The sequence below is a fragment of the Sus scrofa genome, chromosome X (genome assembly GCF_054392235.1).
Source record: "Sus scrofa isolate SSC_HxYL_T2T_F1_AM1 chromosome X, Sscrofa_HxYL_maternal_Yorkshire_Landrace_v2.0, whole genome shotgun sequence".
NCBI lineage: Eukaryota > Metazoa > Chordata > Mammalia > Artiodactyla > Suidae > Sus > Sus scrofa.
This window is the reverse complement of record NC_139401.1, coordinates 22810694-22833165: the sequence shown is the minus strand read 5'-3', so window position 1 is coordinate 22833165 and position 22472 is coordinate 22810694. Positions and strand designations below refer to the sequence as shown.

General features: G+C 36.9%; 2 protein-coding genes across 1 annotated transcript; one reads left to right on the top strand and one right to left on the bottom strand.

The window, feature by feature from the left end:
* LOC110257826 (uncharacterized) overlaps positions 1–22472 on the top strand; it is an 830584-nt gene that overhangs the window by 260211 nt on the left and 547901 nt on the right.
* DDX53 (DEAD-box helicase 53) lies at positions 19279–21522 on the bottom strand. Its single transcript, XM_021080573.2, has one exon. It carries the CDS (start codon positions 21354–21356, stop codon positions 19464–19466), a length of 1893 nt encoding a protein of 630 aa, XP_020936232.1. The 5' UTR covers positions 21357–21522; the 3' UTR covers positions 19279–19463.

Below are 22472 nucleotides of genomic sequence, written 5' to 3'. Positions count from 1 at the left end.
AAACCAGCCTGAATTTGTTCCACAGTTAGATTCTCATCTCCTGGTGACATTTCATCATAAAAGTATCCCAGAATCAGGCCCCAGCATGGTTAGTGGCCCTCAGGAGGGTAAAGTTTGCCAGTAATAGCTGCATATAAATAGTCAATTATATACAGAGCATGGTTCAAATGGATTCTCCCCAGGAGGAATAAACTTTGAGATGAGGAAAGAACAATGACTAGATACCCTTTGTATAAGAAATTGAGAAGTGGCCCTCAAAGCAATATCAAGCTGGCCTCCCAAGAGCCTACTGCTTGCTATAAATTGCCTAAAATTTAAAATGTTAATGTCTGTGTCACATTTTGGGTTTCCACCTTCATGCAATGAATAGCTAATGGTCACATTAGTAAAGAAGGAAGGTATTTTGTTTTCTTTTTTTATTTAAGATTTTTATTTTTTCCTTTGTAGTTGATTTACAATGTTCTGTCAATTTCTACTGTATAGCAAAGTGACCCAGTCATACATATATATATATTCTTTTTCTCACATTATCCTCCATCATGTTCCATCACTAGTGACTAGATACAGTTCCCTATGCTATACAGTAGGATCTCATTGCTTATCTACTCCAAATGCAATAGTTTGCATCTATTAACCCCAAGCTCCCAGTCCATTTCACTCACCCCCACCCTTGGCAACCAAAAGTCTGTTCTCCAAGTCCATGAGTTTTTTTCCCTGTGGAAAGTTTCATTTGTGCTGCATATTAGATTCCAGATATAAGTGATATTGTGTGGTATTTGTCTTTCTCTTTCTGACTGACTTCACTCAGTATGAGAGTCTCTTGTTCTATCCATGTTGCTGCAAATGGCATTATTTTGTTCTTTCTTATGGCTGAGTAGTAGTCCATTGTGTATATATACCCCATCTTCTTAATCCAATCATTTGTTGATGAACATTTATGTTGTTTCCATGTCTTGGCTATTGTGAATAGTGCTGCAATGAACATGAGGGTGGCATGTATCTTTTTCAAGGAAAGTTTTGTCCAGATATATGCCTAAGAGTGGGATTGCTGGCTCATATGTTAGTTCAACGAAGGCAAGAATATAAAATGGGAAAAAGTCTTTTTAGCAAGTGGTTCCGGGAAAATGGACAGCCATATGTAAATCAATGAAACTGGAGCACGCCCTCATACCATGCACAAAAATAAACTCAAAATGGCTTAAAGACTTAAACATAAGACAAGACACCATCAAACTCCTAGAAGAGAACATAGGTAGAACATTCTCTGACATTGACCATACAAATATTTTCTTAGGTCATTCTCCCAAGGCAACAGAAATAAATGCGAAAATAAACCATTGGGACCTAATCAAACTGACAAGCTTTTGCACAGCAATGGAAACCATAAATAAAACAAACGACAACTTATGGAATGGGAGAAAATAGTTTCAAATAATGCAACTGACAAGAGCTTAAACTCTAAAATATAGGAAGGTATATTGTAAATTGTGGGAAAATTTTCATTAATCTTTTTTTTGCCAGGTATGTGTGTGTGTGTGTGTGTGTGTGTGTGTGTGTGTGTATATATATATATATATATATATATATATATATATATACATATTTGTCTTTTTGCCATTTCTTGGGCCGCTTCCATGGCATATGGAGGTTCCCAGGCTAGGGGTCCAATTGGAGCTGTAGCCTCCGACCTACACCAGAGCCGCAGCAACGCGGGATCCGAGCTGCGTCTGCAACCTACACCACAGCTCACGGCAATGCTGGATCCTTAACCCACTGAGCAAGGCCAGGGATCGAACCTGCAACCTCATGGTTCTTAGTCGGATTCGTTAACCACTGAGCCACCACGGGAACTCCCAGGTCTATATTTTTAATTCATTTATATGTGCAAAGCACTATTAAGCTGAAGTTTATGGGGGTTGTATTTTCTTTTTACCAGTCCTATGTATTTAAGCAAATAATATGCATGTTACACATCTAGATATGGAAATAAAACAACCAGGCCTCTAGAATTGTAGTTCTTAAAATCGAGAATCACTTAGAGGGTTTGTTCAAATAAAGAGATCTGGGCCCTATGGACAGCATTCCTGATTCAGTAAAATTTTGGGTGAGGCCTCAAATTTGGAACTTTAACAAGTTTCTGGGTGGTTCCGGTGATGCTGGTCTTGGGGGTGTATTTTGATAGCCAGGGCTGAGGGCTTTACACAATCAGCATTGTGAACTATTGACCTTGAAGAAATTCTATCAAAGATGGATATACATTCCCACTTTCCTAAAAAGATCTTATTTCCTAGGGAGTATAGCTATTTAGCTTCTTAATGCAAGGTGATATATCGTTATTATGCATACCATAGTCAGATATGTTTGCAAAATCTCAACTTGATCGATGAAACTCCCTCTGACACCTCACAAAGATGTTCTAAAAAAGAAATCATATTGCTTAGTACCATCCTAGCCATTTGACACTTCTTTATCTACAAGTAGTAACTTTTCTAAATATTCTCTCTACATATATATGTATATTTACATATATATCACCTATATTATATATGTATATGTGTATTTTACGTATAAGAAAAATATATTTTAATTATGTTTAAAGCTGTGGTTGCCTTCAGCGTAGGACCTTGCTACTGAAGTATGGCTCTAGATCACCAGCATCAGCATCACCTGGTAAATGTGCAATCCTGGGCTCTGCCAGAGATCAACTCATTTCAAATCTGCTTTTACCAAGATCTCTAGCTTATTTGTTTTCTCAACACAGTTTGGGAAGATCAGCTCCAGGAATAATTTCATAACACATGGAACCAGTGATTTCAGTACAGAAGCAGAAATTCAAATGTTCAAAGAACACATTGTGATGCAACCAGTGATTTCAGTACAGAAGCAGAAATTCAAATGTTCAAAGAACACATTGTGATGCAACTGTGGATTGGCAGCCAGGCTGGGGTTATCAGACCTAATAAGGTGTTACAGCTGGGAGGCAGGGAAGCACTGAGCTGTTGACCACTTCTGACTTTGGTCATGCTGAGTTTTTCTATTTGTGTAAAAGAAACCCATTGATTAAATAGTCTTAGATTTTTAAACAACAGGGAGAAAAATCAGTTAGAACACCTTGGAGAGTGAGACAGTATTGGGAAAATTCATTATCAGATGGCCAGCGTATCTTGAGAGGGAAAGTTAGTTATGACCTCTCCATATCACCAAGGAGTAATGCTCAAAAAATAATCATGGGGAAACTACTGCTTTTACCTAAGCCATTTGATACCATTTTATCCACAGATAGTAACTGTCCTAAATAGGCCTTGATTTATTTGAGCCAAAGAAAAATGCACAAACTGGCCAGTGCAAATGAGAGGTAAACAAGTTTACCATTGTTTTTCCATCACTTGTTTTTTTCCACTATTATGTTTTGCTGGGTTTGGGATTAAATGTGGCTTGTCCAATAACAGTAAACAGAAATAGCAGCATTTGTTGCATCCGAGATTTCTGTTCAGAGTACCTTATTTTTTGAGTCCTGGTAATGATCAGAATAGCTTTATAAAGCTTCAGTGTAACAAAGACACCTTCCTATGTTCTCCTTACTTCTCCCCTACTGGTACAACCCTCTCTTTATCCAGTAGTTGGAGGGATCCTTTTAATAAATAAGTTGTAATTTGCCATTCCTCTGTTAAAATCCCTTCAGAACCATTCCATCACACTTAAAATTAGAATTTTGATCTGACCTCCAAGGTCATTGGGTCCCTGGTTACTTCTGTCACTCTTGATAATTCCTTCCCTCACACTGATCTCATTCTCCTTGATTGACAAATATGCTGGAGCCTCAGGGTTTTGCACATATTTCCTTCACATGGCTCCCTTCCTCAATTCTTCTGGTTTTTTGCTCTAGTCACCTCCATGATGGGATTTCTCTGGCCACCCAACGAGAAGCTGTACCCTTCTATTTTTGTAATCCTCTTGAACTTTGTTTTATTCATCCTGACATGGTAGTAAATTTGCTTGTTGTATCTCTTTCTCTGTCTAGATAAACCTTGGTCTGTTTTGCATCCCCTTCTAATTCTATTCTTGGCACATAGAAACAGTTTAATAAATATTTATTGAGTGAGTTATATAATCCAGTCAACTCGTCATTATGTTTAAGTATCCACACAATTTCTTTTTTGACACATCATAGCTCACTGAAGATACTTGCATAGTAGTGGGCTCTTGTTTCTTCTATCTGAGGATAGGGCTGCAGAAAGAAAACTTTTCATTGAGTATCATCTTATACATTTATTACCTCATTATTTTTATTCACAACAACATTGTGAAGAAAGCATTGTTATCCTGCTTTTATAAATGAGTAAATGTAGACTTTGAGAGTTTTTCATGATTTACCCAAATGTATAGAGCCCCCCCAGTGGTATTCCGTAGGGTGTCACTGTAAAGAAAGTGAAACTTAAGGGACAGATGGCAATAAGATACAAGCACCCTTATAATTGACAAATGATTAATATGCAGAATCAGTACAGAACACTTAAAAGTCAACTACAGAAAGATAGACAACTCCATAGAAGGTGGATAAAGGCTATTATCAGGCAATTTACAAAAAAAGAGTTCTGAATGGCTGATAAACAGATGCTGTTTCACCTGATTAGTAATCACAAAACTGCAGATTAAAATAAGACAACACTTCATTCTCATCAGAAAGTTAGGAAGCCTATCAACTGTTGAAAAACAAGAATGCACATACTAAACTGCTAGTGGGAGTGTAAGTTGGTTTAACTTTGAAGAGCTATTGGTAATATATAGTGAAGGTGAAGTTGGACATACTTTATGACCCAGAGATTACTCTTCTCGGTCATATTCACAATACTTGATAACTGTTATAAGAGGCACCAACCAATCAGAATAAACATATGACTGGCATGGTCATATTGATGTATTTCATTTGAATAACAATCTTGTATATGTCTTAGAGATTTAAACTTCTACAGAGAGACATGTATAAGAATATTCAATGCAGCATTTTTTGTAATACCTCCCAAACCTGCAAATAACCTATATATCTGTCCCTAAAGTGATGAATAAATTGTCACATTGTCATCAACTGGCATGCTGTTAAACAATTTAAATGAATGAACCAAATGTACATGTCAGCTTTGCTGAATTTTACTATACAATAAAAAAAATTGAAAAGAAGTCATATGGTGTGACTCAATTTATGTAAAATTTAAAGCATGAAACAATACTGTATATTGTTAGTGAGCACACATGTAAGTAGTAAACATCTGAAATATACATGGGAAGATTGCATACCAACTTGTGGTTACCCCTGGAATACGAGGAAGAGAAATAGGATAAGGTAGAAGAATTTCAGCACTCTGTAGTCTTGCATTTCTTAACAAAATAAATATGACAGAATATTAGCATTTGCTAAATTTAGCTGTAGATATCTGTTGTTTTTATAATTTTATGTGTGTTTCATTTTTTTAAAAAAAGGAATGTAAATAATATGGTAGAGCTTGTACCCAATCTGGACCCTAGCCTGACCTCCCAAATCCAGCTGTCTCTTATCAGTATTGTCAGGGACATGGTGAGATACCAGTGTCACAATGGTAATGTTTTAGTGACAATCTCTCTAGAGGTCCCTGATCTATTCCTGGGCCATATGATCTGATAGCTAAGAGGAGTTCAGGTGGTCATATGGTGGAATTGCTTACAAAATAATGAAAGCTTTCTTTGAATGTTCCAGAGTCAGATGAATTAGGGCACAGGTCCTACACTGGGAGATGTATACTTGCCAGAGATGATATTTCAGAAGTTTTGTCATCTCTGTAAGCATGGTGCTTTGTCTGCGCATATGCATTTCCTCATTTTATACTGGTAGGTAAGGCAGTAGGATGGAGGACTTATGGCTGTCTCGTGAAGTCCAGATAGATTTTTGTCCTTGCTTCTGGTAGATTTTGCACAGGAGCACTGGCATTTAATTTAGGTCTGATATTTCTGCACTGGCTCATGGCTGAGGGCTCAGGAGGCACCGTGGTTTGCCATGAAACCCCCAGAGTTAGGTTTCTAAATAAACACTGGGCCTTGCCACCAGTGATGGAGATCATTTGTCCTAGCAATCTAAGCATGTAAGCATGTAAAACTGGTGATCTGGGTCATTTTTCTTCTCTCTACCCCAAATTATGCTTGAATTTGGAACCTTTGTTTGGAACTAGAATTGCCAAGATGTATATAAAATCTTTAGGGTCAAAGAATATCAACTTCCAATGATAAGATGAAGAAGTTCTAATGTACAATATGGTGATTAGAGTTAATAATATACTATATGCTTGAAAGTTGTGCAGGGAGTGGATCTTAAATGTTCTAGCCACAAAAAAAGAAAGGGTAATTATGTGTAATTATTTTGCAGTATGTAAGTGTGTCAAATCAATATGTTGTGTACCTTAAACTTACACAATGCTGTATGCCAGTTATACCTCAGGTAAGCTGGGGAAAAAGCCCTTCAATTCCTACCCCTTCCATAATATCAAAAAAGTATATAGAGGGTATTTATATGATAGCAAATAAAATATTTGACTTGAAAAATTCCATGAAACCACTCCTCTGAACCAACCAATTTTGCCTTTGCAACATCTTTCCTTCAATGGTTTAATCCACATTTAACTGCATAGTTTATTTTCCTTCTTTTCAAGATTCTTTGACTTCAAGTGATACTTTGTACAATCTTAAGATTTATATTTTCTGGCACATTAGATGTTGTACTTTAAGATATTTTCTGAAGCAGCAAATGTGATTAATATTTATTTAGTTTCCTACATGGACTACTTAAATCTCAGCATAGCAAACTGATATATTGAGCTAACACATCAATAATAAATGAATGGGGTATGATAATGAATTAGACCTGTAGTAAATAAGAAAAAAAACTCTGATGTATTTGAGTCATCCTAAATCAATTTATTTGTGGTTTAGTATGATATAAAAAGTAGATAGTGCCAAGAAACAACTTTGTCTTAGCTAAATGACCATTGTAAATAAAGCTCAACGTATATTTTTAGCGCTAATATATAAATATCAAAGTATGATGATATGATCTGATAATGAAATTAAATTTTATGTAAAAGTGTTTTGGGGGCAGATAAATTTAAGTGATAAGGGTTCTCTTACTTTAGACAGGAATGTTTATTAATCAAACAGTTTCAGATATTACAAAGAATAGGCTTGGGAAATATGACATAAAAGTTATTGTGAGTCCTGTCCTTGGCAAATGGTTATTAAAATTGATTAGAAGTAAATATTGCTTGTCATGTGATCTTATGAAAGTTTCCAGAAATGGGATGAATAATATATGTTATCAAATAAATTATAAGATATGCCAATGAGTTGATTCTCTAGATGGTACAAAATGTTAATATTTCAAAGAAATGCCTAAAAAGAACTTTGATAGTCTGTGTATGACAACTAGAACTACTAACTGGATCTGTAACATAAATATATGAGCTTTCTCGTTATTTAATACTTTGATTATTTAATACTGTAGCTTTTAAAATCCCTTTTCTCAAAAGTTTACCTTCATTCAAAAACAGGGGTCCTAGCAGCTATGTTTTTTTTTTTTTTCCCACTGTACAGCAAGGGGGTCAGGTTATCCTTACATGTATACATTACAATTACATTTTTTTCCCACCCTTTGCAGCTATGTTTTTGGTAGAAGGCCCTATTACCACTAGCCTTCCCACCTGCAACATTTGTTTGGACTGTAAGGGGACATCTGATCCAAATTGGACCTATCAAATCCTCTCTTATAGAAATAAGCTGGAGCTAAGACAGTCTAGCTCAATCTACATTGATATTGTGAACAGATGTAACTTAAACCAGAGAGTTGTGGAATCAACCAGCTTCCACCATGTACATGGGAAAAAAACAGTGAAAGGCAGCCTGTGAAAGGAGAAGAATGGAGCAGACATGCAGAGAGAAAGAAAGCTCAAGAATAGATATGTTCTACAGGCAGACCCAACAAGTGTTCCCTCCATGGAAGCACTTCCTAAAACAAAACTACCATATTTTAGAAATTCTTTTGTAATACGTTAACATCTATTTGAAGGAGTGACAGGTTGAAGTGGCCTGGGTGTGACCATCATCTCCCCATGCCAACTTCTCTTGTTTTAAAAAACCATTGAGTATAACGTAAATAGTCTTTTATCATGGGTGCTATATATATACATATATATATGTCATCTAATCTTCATGAAGTAGGAATTAAAATTACCATTCATCTTTTACAGCTGATGGAACCAAGAATTAGGGTTTGTATAGAACTTACCCAAATTCATGTAACTCATTGTGAGTGGCAGACTGAGACTTATATCAGTTGTTTCAGACTCCTAAGACTTCACCCTTAACCATTACGCCATGTTTGAATCTGGAGGCAGCAACAATTATCTTCTATAAAGGAGGAAAGATATTTGTCCCTCATCTACAGAAGCAGTAAGTTCAGCTTACTCTACATATTATGCGTGATGTTCTGAGTTCTGATTGACAGAGTGAGGTCTGGAGGAGGTAGTGGTCAAACAGGCTGTGTGTTCTCAGAAAACTGGACACACACACATACACACAAAGAGTGTGCCTACTATAGAAGGTGGAAGTAAGGAGGAGAGTCTTTCCCAGAAGTATAAAATGTTTATTTCCTTTAGTTAAGATCATTTTACACTGTCTTATCCATGAGAGAGGAAAATTAAAATGGAACATCATAATGGTGCTTCATGGGAAGCCATTGTGAAAGACTGTGTGTGTTATAGGAAATGCCTACAAACATAACAAAAATAAATGCCTGGGAAGGGATGTGACAAGGCCATGTTTATTGATTCCAGAGACAATTAAAACATATGTAAATACCGTATGGATTTTCAGAAGACCCAAGCCTAAAAGCAATTAGTTCAGGCTTCAAAGGGATTTTGATGACTCTGAGAAATGTGTTCCAATTGAAACTTTCATTAGGACCCGCAAACATATCACCGTTTTCATTGTTGAAAGTTTACCACAAATTCTAAGGTTTGGATGATAGCATGGACTTTGTTTAACGTGGGTAGACATCATTGCAGACATTTTACCCTGTTGGAAGGGCTAGAAGAAAACAGAAGTTGCAGTAGAAGGGGCCCGAAAGGTAACATTTACAGGGAGTGTAAGCAGTAAGCAGTAACAGGCTTTTACTATGGTGAAAGGAGAGTTGAGGAGGAGAGGTCAAAGATTACAGTTGTCTGAACTTGAATGGCACTGACCAGCTTCGGTGGTATTTGGGAAGTAAAATGGAGGAGTCAGCATAGAGGGGACCAGTTCTTCTATCTTTCCACTTAATTATAGATTTTCATCCCATCAATATACCAATAAATCCCAAATTACCATTTTTTTTATTAAGGGAAAGGTGCTTGGGTTACAGGAAGGGAGAAGAGAGGGAGAGAAGTGTTTTGCTGACTTGCTTAGTATTCGCTTAGAAAATACTTGCTCTTTCCTTTTTTTTTAAATTGGATTTTCAAGCTCAGGTGGAAAAGCCAAAATGGGCCATCAGTTCCTCTCTGCTTATTTGCTTCTGTGTGCAAAGGTTTTGTGTGTGTGTGTGTGTGTGTGTGTGTGTGTGTTCAAGGGAAGATTCCCATTGCTTTTGGCTATGTATCTCAATTAGGTAGAATTATTCACTCTGAGCCCTTCAATGTTGATTGGCAAGAAATTCTTTGGTTGGCTACATTTCAAATCTGTCAAAGCCAGTGATGTACTCCAGGTGCATCCAAGTGTGAATGCTGTTAGAACTATTGGTTCATATGACCTTGATATTGGGTCTCTTTATGACTGCTGCTCAAGTTTTTATTCTGCTGGTTTCTCACTTCTTCCTCTAATTGATGCTGACTGTCCAAAAGCTGGGCTTTTTTTTATGATATGCTTCCAATTTTTAAAAATAAAATTACAGCAATTCCCTATAGAATCCTGTGTTTTTAGTGTCCCCATTAAATAAATATCTAAGGGAAGAATTTGCTTATTATAGTTAACCCTCATCCTAGTAAAGTACACCTTATTGGGGCTTCTTCTCAATAATGGAAAATTCACTGCCACAACAGGAGGTAATCTATGGCTATTTTCCCCATTTTTTCAGTGAAGATTCTTCGGGTAATACAATGCTCAATGAATAATGACTTAAACATTTACTATTTCATAATATGCAAAGTTCAAATGTAGGAGATTCCTGGATGTTCTTTTTGAGTCCAGTATTTACTGGATGTAACATTGATGAAAGATGAAGAGGAAAAGGATCAGGAATAGTCAGAGAAATCCTTGACCACAGGTCGTGTCTGACATCTGTGAAAGAAGAGGGAAAAGGAAGAAAGACTGGGTAGGGAAGAGCCTAAGACTATAGTGAGGCTTTGAGAAACACACAGCTGGCTAATGATGGCCCCTAGAGGAGTCTTCATGTTGGGCAGAAATGCCTGGGCCCTAGTGACCCACTGTGCCCAGTTACTGGCTAGGACTTCTGGAGGAGCTTGACCTCAGCTCAGATGCTGTCATGGATTGTTCTAAGCTGGAGACTATCAGCTAACTGCACTTCTCACGACTTCCAGCAAGCTCTTTCTTAAACAGAGATCTGAGCAGAACACCTCCATAGTTGCCACATGGGGCTTAATTCAGCAGCAGTTATGTCATCCAGGATCCAGGTGCTTTCCAAATTTGCATCTGGTCATGCTTAGCATCTTGGTATTCTTCATGTTTATTTCCTCATTGTCTAAAAATTATCTTTGCTACCTCATGTCTTCACAAAACTTTGTGCAAAAACAGGAAGGAGAGCTCATCCTTACATGACTCTTCTTAAGGGAGGAGGATCTTTCTTTAAAGTAGCCAAACTTGTCAATCTCATAGGCCAAGTCTGAGTCACATGCCTATGCTTTAGCTACAGGGAAGATTAGGAAAATGAGTTCCTGACCTTTTCAACTAAATGGGAAGTGGATCATGCCAGCAAATAGAAGGGGCCATAGGAAGGATGTGGTTTGGGTAACTGTTTGCAGGTAAACCACCAGTGTCTGCCACTGTAAATATTGCTAAGGTGGCAGTTCATAATTTCATTGCCAGGGATTCAGATGTTATAAATTGATTACTGAATTTATGATTTATTATCCTGGCAACTTCTCTTGCTTATCTTACACTCCCGTCCCTTCCCCTCAGACAGGAATATGAAAACTTTATTGCAGTCTTTCTTTTTTCTTTTTCTTTTTTTTTGCTTTTGTCTTTTTTTTTTAGGGCCGCATCTGCAGCACATGGAGTTTCCCAGGCTAGGGGTCGATTCAGAGCTGTTACTGCTGTCCTGCACCAGAGCCACAGCAACGTGGGATCTGAGCCGCGTCTGTGACCTACACCACAGCTCACGACAATGCTGGATCCTTAACCCACTGAGCAAGGCCAGGGATTGAACCTGCAACCTTATGGTTCCTATTTGGATTCGTTTCTGCTGTGCCACGATGGGAACTCCATATTGCAGTTTTTCTTAATATCATCCTTACTTTTCTTGTATTGCTGTTGTGGTTCATAGTTTATTAAATGATTAGGTGAACAGATGCCAAACATCCTGTTGAGACATCTTTTAAAATGACTTTTGAAAAGTTCGATTGCATTAGTCTGTGATTGTAGTTCTGTCCATTTAAACTTTGAGAACACCATTCAGGTTTCTCCAGCATTAGAAAAGCTACAGACACACTTGAGGCCAGGGAAGAAGAATAAGAAAAACTTGGCTTAGTGTGAAAGTACATTCACAGGGTACTTTCTGGTACAAAATGAGATACCCATATGGTTTCCCCAATAATGTCTCTGTCATCTGTCCTATGTTTCTGTGTACTTTACCCTGCTTCTTTGTCGAATCTCTAATTTTCAGCACAGAGCTAGAAGCTATGTGACCTCTCTGAGCATTTGTCTCCTGATGTGTAAAATGAGATAAAAATAACCCTTCCTGTGGGTGCTATGCACAAACAACAAATCATCATCTCCTCTTCCTCTTCTTATTCATTTATTGATGCCATTAGAAAGATAGGTCATTACATGGATAGAAATCATAATATCTGTATAAGTAATACTTTTTACTTTTTAATGCAGCTACTTGCTTTTTCCTTAAAACAATTCCAAATTTTGCAAGTAAAACCAAAAAGAGCCCACAAATTTTTTTTTTTTTTTTTTTTTTTTGGTCTTTTTGCTATTTCTTGGTCCGCTCCCGCGGCATATGGAGGTTCCCAGGCTAGGGGTCGAATCGGAACCGTAGCCACCAGCCTACACCAGAGCCACAGCAACGCAGGATCCAAGCCGTGTCTGCAACCTACACCACAGCTCACGGCAACGCCGGATCCTTAACCCACTGAGCAAGGGCAGGGACCGAACCCGCAACCTCATGGTTCCTAGTCGGATTCGTTAACCACTGCGCCACGACGGGAACTCCAGCCCACAAATTTTATGTTTGCACAAATGTAGATTTCTTTGAGATTCTCTGGATTGTTTTCTTGAAAAAGAGGCTGAAATTTCAAGTCTTAGACTTAATCTTAATTATATATACTGTCTCTGGTATTCATACATGAACTACTTTTAATTACAAAAGTAAGAGAGGTTCATAATTAATTGCTTTCCCCAACTTTGCTCCCCAGAGATGGTCATTATTAATGTTTTGGCGTATCCTGGCAAATTTGTCTCTGACTACTGACAGACATGATGAGATATTTACAAATAGTTATAGTTAGTGGTTTTAAATAAAATTGAATCATATTCTTCAAAAGTATTGCAGTATCATTTGTTCCTTTTAGCAATATTATCTGATCATTTTTGACTTTTTATTTCGATATGAGTTAGAAAACCTTGATGGCAAAATCCATGCAATTATAAAAGCAAAAAAAAAAAAAAACAAAAAACAAGGGAACAGAACTGGAGTTCCCATTGGTTGCATGTAAAAGGACAACATAAGAAAGGATCTCTAAGTTGGAAGCCATGCCCTATTCTTTTCTTCCTTTTTTATTAATAGTTTTATTGAGTTATTATTATATACCAAGAATTGTGCATATATAATTTGTACAATTTTATGAATTTGGACATTTGCAAACACCTGTTACACTCTCACTGCAAACAAGGGAATAGACACATCTAGCACTTCCTACAACTTCCTGTATCCCTTTGTTTTTTCTCTTTTTTTGTAGTTAAGAACAGTTAACATTATTATTATTATTGAACAGAAGGTGAAGGAGGCCAGTAGATGTTACCAGGCAAAATGAGAAACAGAAATAGAAAGGCTTAGATACTCATGTTGCAACAGAAGAAAGGGTGGGGGAAAAATGTAATTGTAATGTATACATGTAAGGATAACCTGACCCCCTTGCTGTACAGTGGGAAAAGAAAAAAGAAAAAAGAAAAAAAAAAAGGCTTACCCTTAATAAATGAAAATTAAATAATGGACTTATTTCCCTCCCTTCCTTCTTTCTTTCCATTTGTCCTTTGTTAATTCATTGATATATTTACTGTGCTCCTACTATTTTTCACAGGCATTGTTTTTGGCACCTTAAGTTGCAGTGGTTTAAAAGAGCCAAGTTTCCCCTTAATGATTTCTACATTTTAATGGGTGAAACAGAAGATGCTTGTACTTTGAATCCCTTCAACTACAGTGCCTCTTGAATTAATTTCTTCAGTTATTCAAAAATTATGATCAACATTATTTAAAAATTTTATTGCCATGTAGTTGATTTACAATGTTGTGTTAGCTTCTGGTGTATAGCAAAATAAATCAGTTATACGTATATTTTTCATATTCTTTTCCATTATGGTTTATTACAGGATAGTAAATATATTTATTTATTTATTTGCTTTTTAGGACTGCACCTGAGGCATATGGCAGTTCCCAGGCTAGGAGTCGAATTGGAGCTGCAGCTGCCAGCCTGAACCAGAACTATAGCCACAGCAATGCCAGATCTGAGCTGCATCTGTGAACTACACCACAGTTCACAGCGACGCTGGATCCTTAACCCACTGAGCTAGGCCATGGATTAAACTCTCATCCTCATGGATACCAGTCAGATTCGTTGCCACAGTGGGAACTCCCCAGGATAGTAAATATACGATAGGATCTAGTTTATCTCTTTTATGTATAGCAGTTTGTACCTGCTAATCCCAAACTCCTAATTTATCCCTTCCCCACTCCCTTTAGTAACCGTAAGTTTATTTTCTATGTCTGTGAATCTGTTTCTGTTTTGTGAATAGGTTCTTATGTATCATTTTTATTAGATTCCACATAAATATGGTGTCATATGGTATTTGTCTTTATTTGATTCTCTAACTTTATGTTGTGTGTGTGTTTATCTTCTTTATCCATTCCTCTGTTGATGGACGTTTTGGTTGCTTTCATATCTTAGCTATTGTAAATAGTGTTGCTGTGGATATTGGAGTGTATGTTATCTTTTCAAATTAGAGTTTTCTCCAGGTATATCAATGTCATTTTTATTAAGATAAAAGTTATGTTATTTTGTAGAAATTTAAAAAAATAAAATAAGAATTAAAATCACCTATAACTACATAATGTAGAAAATTATAACTATCATTGATGTATGTCTGTATGTGTCCAGCTTATCTGTTTTTTTACTATATTGATATACAGACCAGTATAGTTTTCTAAAAAGTAGAGATGATTTTATAAATTAACTTCCTCATACTTTTATTCTTTAAGAACATGATTTCTACTATCCTAAATCATGAATAGATACACTACAGTTTTTTTTTTTTTTTTTTAGCTAAAACTCTATCTTAGGACTTTGAAGATTTTTTTCAAAAATTAATTATTTTAAGCAATCCTATGGTAAATAACCTTGTATCTTGGTGTGTATATATAATAATTTCCTTAGGGTAAATATCTAGATTTGATAATATTGGGTCTAAGTCTATTAAACATATGCAAATTTTATGCAGACTCAACTATCCCACCAAGGAATATAATTTTATCAAATGATAATTTATTAATGTTTTCCCCTACATCATTACTAGTAATAGGTAGTCACAGGTTTTTTCCTAATTACAGCCCATTTTTCTCGAGAAAAAAGTTTTGTCATTGGTTTAACTTTCATTCATTTGATTATAAAAGTGAAGCACTTTTGTACATATTTATTGTTCCTTTGTTTGTCTGATAAATTGTCCTTTATATTTCTGCCCACAAATATATTTTGGGATTCATCCTTTATTTTTTGTTTGTAAAAATATCTGTATATTAAATATAAATAACTATGGGGGTGTTACATATTTTACATTATTTTTCTGCTGTTTCCTTTGCCTTTCATAGTCTTTTTCACATTTCATGTTTATATTGCTAAAGCTATTAATATTTACCTTGAATTTTCTGTTGTTGCTTGTATGTTTTAAAATTTTTTCCACTTTGATATAAAAAATTATTATATTCCTATTTGAGCTTCAGGTTCTTTCATTTTTTTATAAAAAGCAAGAATCTAGTGGGGATTCTTTTTAATAGGGATTTTATGATTGATAAATTGTTCTGGTGTGCATTATATATTTTTTAATTTTTGAAAACTTGTTTTGGCATAGGCTTTTCTTTCTTCAGTGATTTCAAAACTCCACATTTATTGTATACTAGCTTCTTCTGCAGATTTAGCTCTGGCCAGTTCTCTCATGATTTGTCAATCCTATAGGATAAAACTATTCAAACTGTTATACTTTTTATAATGTATTTAAATATTTGATAGTGAAATTCCTCTTAATTTGAATTTTTCAAAATTTTCTCTCTAGGAATGCAAACTGGTATGGTACACACATCAACATTTTACTGGTAGGTAGAGAGGGCTACAAGTTTTGAAATGGAGGAGAGCAGATAGGATCTTGGAGAAGATGTGGTACTTTGGCTGGACCCAGAATGATGAATCTGCCGGGAGGGAGGAGAAAGGGCATTCCAGATGGGGGAAACAGTGAGTAATGGTACCCAAAATTGCAAACAAGCATTATATAATAGGTAATGAGATAGGCAGGGTGGAAGGGGTCTAATATTTGTTGAGCACCTACTAAAAGTAAATTACCATGCTATGCATTTTATAGGAATAACTCTGATGTCAGTGCATGCTCAGTGTCCTGCTTTCACTCTGTTCCAGTTTGGCCACAGAACTCAGTATTTATTTGAATTTCTAAAAATCCATTCATTCACAAAAACTTTGTCAGTCAATGTAAACCACAGTTTGTTGTCCCGAATATGATAGACTTTCCAGGCTGAAACATCCACTGTTGTAGGGTGTTGTTCTGTGCATTATAGGATGTTAGTTGCTGACCTCTACCTATTAGATGACATTAGAAATCTTGCTGCATAGGTGGGACAGCCAAAAACATCTCCAGACATCATCAAATATCGCCCAGGGGGCAAAAATCAACTCTGATGGGCAGTCATAAGTATAGATTATACCAAAGATAATGAAAGTTGATAGTTTTATATTGAAGAGTGTATAAGAAATATGTTCTTTCTGTTTTCCTCACTGAATTCCGTTCTTGGTTTCTCTGCAGTTGCCTTGGGTGGTCCGGGGGTAGGGGTGGTGTTTTGCTTAATCTATTGCAATGTTTAACTATAGCACTACTGAAATTTTGGCTCCATAATTCTTTGTTTTTAGGGTTGTCCGTGCATTATGGGGTGTTTAGCAGCACCACTGGACTCTATTCAGGAGATGCCAGTGCCCCTCTCCTGGAGTTGTGACAACGAAATCTGCCTCCAGATACTTGCAAAATTGGCCTTGGTGGAGAACCACTGATGCAGACTATACTAGGGACAGGGAAGTTGTAGGGTTATATTCTGCACTGCCTATATGATGTAACTTAAAAATCCTCTATTTGTTTCCTTTGCAGTTCTTTTTTGGTGACAGTGATATTGGTTTTGTTTTGTTTGGCTTATGCTCTCAGGGGTTCTCCATCTCAGCACTACTAATGTTTTGGGCCAAATAATTCTTTGTTGTAGGGGTCTGTCCTGTAGGTTGTAGGGTGTTTAGCAGCATCCCTGGCTTCTACTAGGGGCTGGCAGTACATTGCCACCACCACCCCAGACCCCAAGAACTGAAACAACCAGTATTGTCTTCACATATGATTACATGTGTCCTGAAGGGAAGGGGCGAGATACCCTTGGTTGAGAACCACTGTTCTATTTCTACTTACTTTTCCCCATAGCTCTTCTTTTCAGACTCTTCTCTAAGAACAAATGTATGTTTCTCTCCTCTTCTTACTCATTGAGTGATGATTTTTGTTGTTACTTGAACATGATTGAGGAACCTCACTTTCTATCTCAAGTAGTTTAATTGTTACACTTTTCTCTAACAAATACAGCATTGCCCCTAAGAGGAATTCTGGCAAATAACATATACTCCAACTTGCTAAACATTCATCATTACTCATTCGAGTGATTTGTGCTTCTCTCACACATTCCGCTGTGGACTGCTTTTGCATTAGAGTAAATTGGCACGTACTTCTCCATTTCATTAAATGTGAACTTGTGGCCAGTCTTAAGACAAGCATATTGCCTTTCATGTAGTTAACTGTATTGACAAGAAAATAATGTAAATATTGGAATCAGTCACATCTGAGATGACATACCACAAAATTTGTTTAACTAGATTTGGTAACCTGGACAAGTTACTTCCTCTGACATTGCTTCATCTTCTGTAAAACAGGGGCAAGATTACCTTCTTAGGGGGTTTTAAATAAAAATTACAGATTACAAAACAAAGCACCAGATGTATTTCAGATGCTCAAAAATGTTAACGTTCTTAATGTTATCAAGAGCTTTCTAGGCCTTTATAAAAAGTCTTTAAAGCCAGACTTTTAACCTCAATCACCTCTACCCAGAATATCTACCTCTTTATTTCCCTTCATTTCTGACTTCTTACTGTAGTTACAGCTGGGACATGCTAGAAAAAACACATTGCTGGATTATTACTATTTTTTATTTGCCAGAAATTTTAAGGCTTGACTCATTCTAATGTTCTCATAAACACTGAATTATACAATTCAGCATCATTGTGAGATATCCTCTTTCAATGTGAGAAGATGCATATTGCTTTTAAATATAATGCAAGAGAGAGAATTATAGATTTAGGAATTTTACTAAAATTAGTTTCTATGGCAAAAATATCATTTTAAAATGTTTTCCCCAGTATAGAAGAGAGATTTTTCTTTCACATTAACTTTTCCTCTAATGTGTGTATCTGGTTTTGACCTTTTCAAGACAAATTGAAAAATAAGATGAAAAGAAAATAAAGACAACCTGTGAGTCACATTTCAAAAATCAATAAAGATGCAGAATGTACTATTCTGGTCATAAAAAGTGTTGCATTGTTCAATTTGTTGCACAAGGTTGTGCTTTTCCCCTAGATTAGAAAATAAATTATTAACATAGGGCTGGGGTACCAATTTGATTATAATATGGAATTTAGTGAAGGAGACCCCCAAATTATTTAATAACCATCCCAATTTATTAGTGAAAAAAGTGAGGCCTACAGAAGGCAAGTAATTGCCCCAGAGTTTTTAACCAATGTTTCATGAGAGTTCATACAAGGATCTGATTCCCAGTGAATCAGACGCACTGCTCTATTAGTCACATCTATCTGAAAAAAAGAGAAGTATGGAATCTCCTAGAAGATTTAGTATGTATTTTCTAATTATTTTTTTAAAAAATCAGAAATGATTAACTATACTCCAATAATTTTTTTAAAACACAGTTAAAATCATTTTAAAAAATAGGAAATAATAGTGGAGATATTTTTAGCGATTGTTGTGTCACCAACCACTGGGGGGAAATAAAATAGGTTTAACTGGGATAAGCTTGATGAAAAGTATGCTTCAATTCAGAGCAACTCTTTTTTTTTTTTTGGTCTTTTTAGGGCCACACCCACAGCATATGGAGGTTCCCAGGCTAGGGGTCTAATCAGAGCTATAGCTGCTGTCCTACACCACAGCCACAGCAATGCCAGATCTAAACTGCATCTGCAATCTACACTGCAGCTCACAGCAGCACCGGATCCTTAACCCACTGAGCGAGGCCAGGGATCGAACCCACAACCTCATGGTTCCTAGTTGGATTCATTTCTGCTGCTTCATGGTGGGAACTCCCCAGAACAACTATTTTAAAGCAAGAAAAGCACCATTGTTGTCTTCTACCAAGCCTTTTGGCGAAGACACAAGTGGACATGGAAGGCTATAAAAGAACGTATACTTTAACAAACACATCACATTTAATTTTTTCCCACATAGTCTCTCACTCTTTCATTTTCAAAACACTTTTGATTTTATTAAGTAACATACATTGAAAGTTTATTGATGTTAGTTAAGAATTAGTTCAATGTCTTCTAATCACCAGTATGTTTCTGATACTTCTTTGCGTAACTTGAATACTACATAACTTGAACATATCTTGAACCTTCTAGTAGTCTGGTACAACTTCAATGTAGACATCAGTAAAACTCTCTGAATTTTTCCTGAGGTGTTCTTGGCTTTTTTCCTGTTTCCTTTTCTTGTTTATGTAATTTGTATTGTTCGGCCATTGATAGAAGATCTTCTGGGATACTCTGATTTGCTCTTTGCAGAATTTCAATCAATTCACCGGCAACCTTCCAATCATCTTGGGTCATAAGTGTGACTGATTCGCCCATCTTCCCTGCTCTTCCGGTACGCCCTACTCTGTGTACATATTCTTCAATATTCCGTGGAAAATTGTAATTAAATACATGTGTGACATCACTAACATCGAGGCCTCGGGATGCTAAATCAGTAGCAATCAGTATTTTCACTTTTCCAGTTTTAAAGTCATCTAATGCTCGCTCACGATCACTCTGTTCTCTGTCACCATGCAGGGATTGTACAGGTATGCCCTGGATACTTAAATCACTTGATAAGTCATCAGCAATAAGCTTTCTACTGACAAACACAATGACTTTGTCTTTGGGTGACAGGCTCTGTAGGAATTCTTGGAAAAGGGATCGTTTTTCTTCTTCTGTGGTAATAATTATATTTTGCTTCACTGTGTCTACAGCTACTAGATCCAGGGTACCAACATAAACAAGCATAGGCTCTTTTAAATAAGAATGTGCAAGTTGACGAATGGTATCTGGCCAAGTCGCACTTGTCATAATGGTCTGCCGGTCTGGGCGCACATCTAATAAAATCTTCATTATTTGGTGTTCAAACCCCAGATCCAGCATTTTATCTGCCTCATCTAAGACTAAGTATGTTATGCTTCTTAGGTTGACAAAGTTATTCATTTGCAGATCATTCAGTCTCCCAGGAGTTGCAATAATGATGTCTACACCTTTCATAATGTCTTGTATTTGTCCTTTTCTATTTCCACCACCATATATACAAACACTTTTAAGACCTTTATAAGAATATTTGGAACATTCAGCTCCCACCTGAAGAGCTAATTCTCTTGTCGGTGTAAGGACTAGCATGCCAGGTCCATTCCTTTTTCCCCTAGACACTGGTTGAGAATTGAGATGAATAAACCCAGGCATTAAATAGGACAATGTTTTGCCTGTTCCAGTTTGGGCAATTCCTATAAGATCTATTCCTTGTAGAACAATTGGCCATGCCTGGGATTGAATTGGTGTTGGCTTTTGAAAACCAGCTTTTTTAATGCTTTTCATAAGTTCAGGATAAGGTCCAAAAGCATCCTCAAATTTACAAATTGGATTGGGGATGGGACGTTTTTCACCATCTTTCAAGTCATTACACATTACGTTGAAATTTTCCTTTCTCCAAATGTCTACTTGCACTTGAGACATTGAGCTGGTTGCTTTGGTTTCTACATAAAAGTTTTTATGAATTGGCGGTAAATCTGCCCATTTTCTTTTTTCCCACTCTACCACTTCGGCCTTTATTTGATCCCAGTCTATCAGTGGCTGAGCTTCTCTAACACTGTTATCTCTGCTTAAGCCTCTTCCAACAGAGGGTTGGGAGGCAGCATTACCAACACTGGATCTTGAATTGTAACCTCCTTGTTTATTCTTAATAAGAGCTTCTATAGCTGCTTTGGCCTTGGCTTTCATGTCCCTGCTGCCAAAAATTTTTACCTCTGCTTCAGAATCACCCTTTATGATCTTTATTTTGGTGTTCGTCATACCTTGGATGTCTTTTATTTTTGATCCACCACGACCAATCACCACACCAGCCATACTGTTGTTTATTTTAAAGCAGAGTGGTGGTTCTCGGGAGCCAGAAGCCCTAGTCTCTACATGGCTAGAAGTGCTGCTCCAGCCCCTGCCCCTGCCTCTACCATCCCGGCCATGTTGGCTGGCTCTGGGATCTCTTGAATTAGGCTCTGCCCTTTTCCGCTCTGGGGCCCAGGCCATTTCTGGATAAAGATAAAGTTGGTGCTGTCCTCTCGCCTACCTAGAGGTGGAAAAAGACGTGGTCTCAGGCCTCTTTCTCATCAGGTCCAGGTCTTCACCAACAGACAGGCCGCCCACAGTGCTCTGCTCTGGTAGGTAGTTACGGGGAGCGTTACCTAGGGAACTATTCTTTGACTCAGGGTCAGGGAGCCGCTTTGATGTGCTGACCAATCACAGAGTTGAGACTAGGGTGACGTAAGCAGGCACCACCCACACAAAATTTAAAGGGACACTCACTCTCAGGAGCTGACCCAATAGGCATTTAAAGGACTCTGAGACCCTTTGCTCCTCATTTGTGTCCCAGATGTCTCCATTGAAGGCTGTAGCTCAGTGTGGGAGCAATTTGAAGCATGCCTTTAACTTATCCACATAACCTTTTGTTATAAGCCAGATATTTCCATGGAGGAAAAAATAGTGAATTTTTAAAAATCAACTTATTTTTGTATTTGTTTATTTTGCTAAATTCCTTTTGAGTAACAATACTGGGTCTAGATTAATTCCTCAGTTCCCTATCCTCTTAAATTATACCATCAGAAATCTCTTAGGTACACACTTAGCATGACATTTTGCCTCTGATTCTTGGCCTAAACTCCAGCATTTGTTCAGTCAGTTTCCAGTTAGTATTTCAGGTATACTGGTTAGAAGAAAGATAGGGTGGGGTCTACATTAACTTCAGAGGTGTTTCAATAACTTGTCACTTGTCGCAGTGCCTCAATTTTTTTCCTTCCATGAGGTTTCATAGATTCAGATATCTTAGCACTAGAAAGCTAAATAAAAGTAATTTATTAGGTACGTTGTACAGTCTGGCAGCAAATAGGGCAGGTGGACATCCAGCTTCTGTTAGTACAGTGTTAGAGGCAAGGAGGTCACTTTGCTTCAAGGATCTCCATCCCATTATGAGGCAGTTTAATGGTTACAAAGATGGTTTTGAACTAACTTGCTCTATTTTTGCTTCCTTAGGTCCTTCTTCTGACTTCTAAAGTTAAACTGAATCAATTCGATTCTTACTTTATCCTTATATACTTAATAGCCATGATCAAATCACCTTAATTTTTCTGTTTACTGGGGTAAGATTTA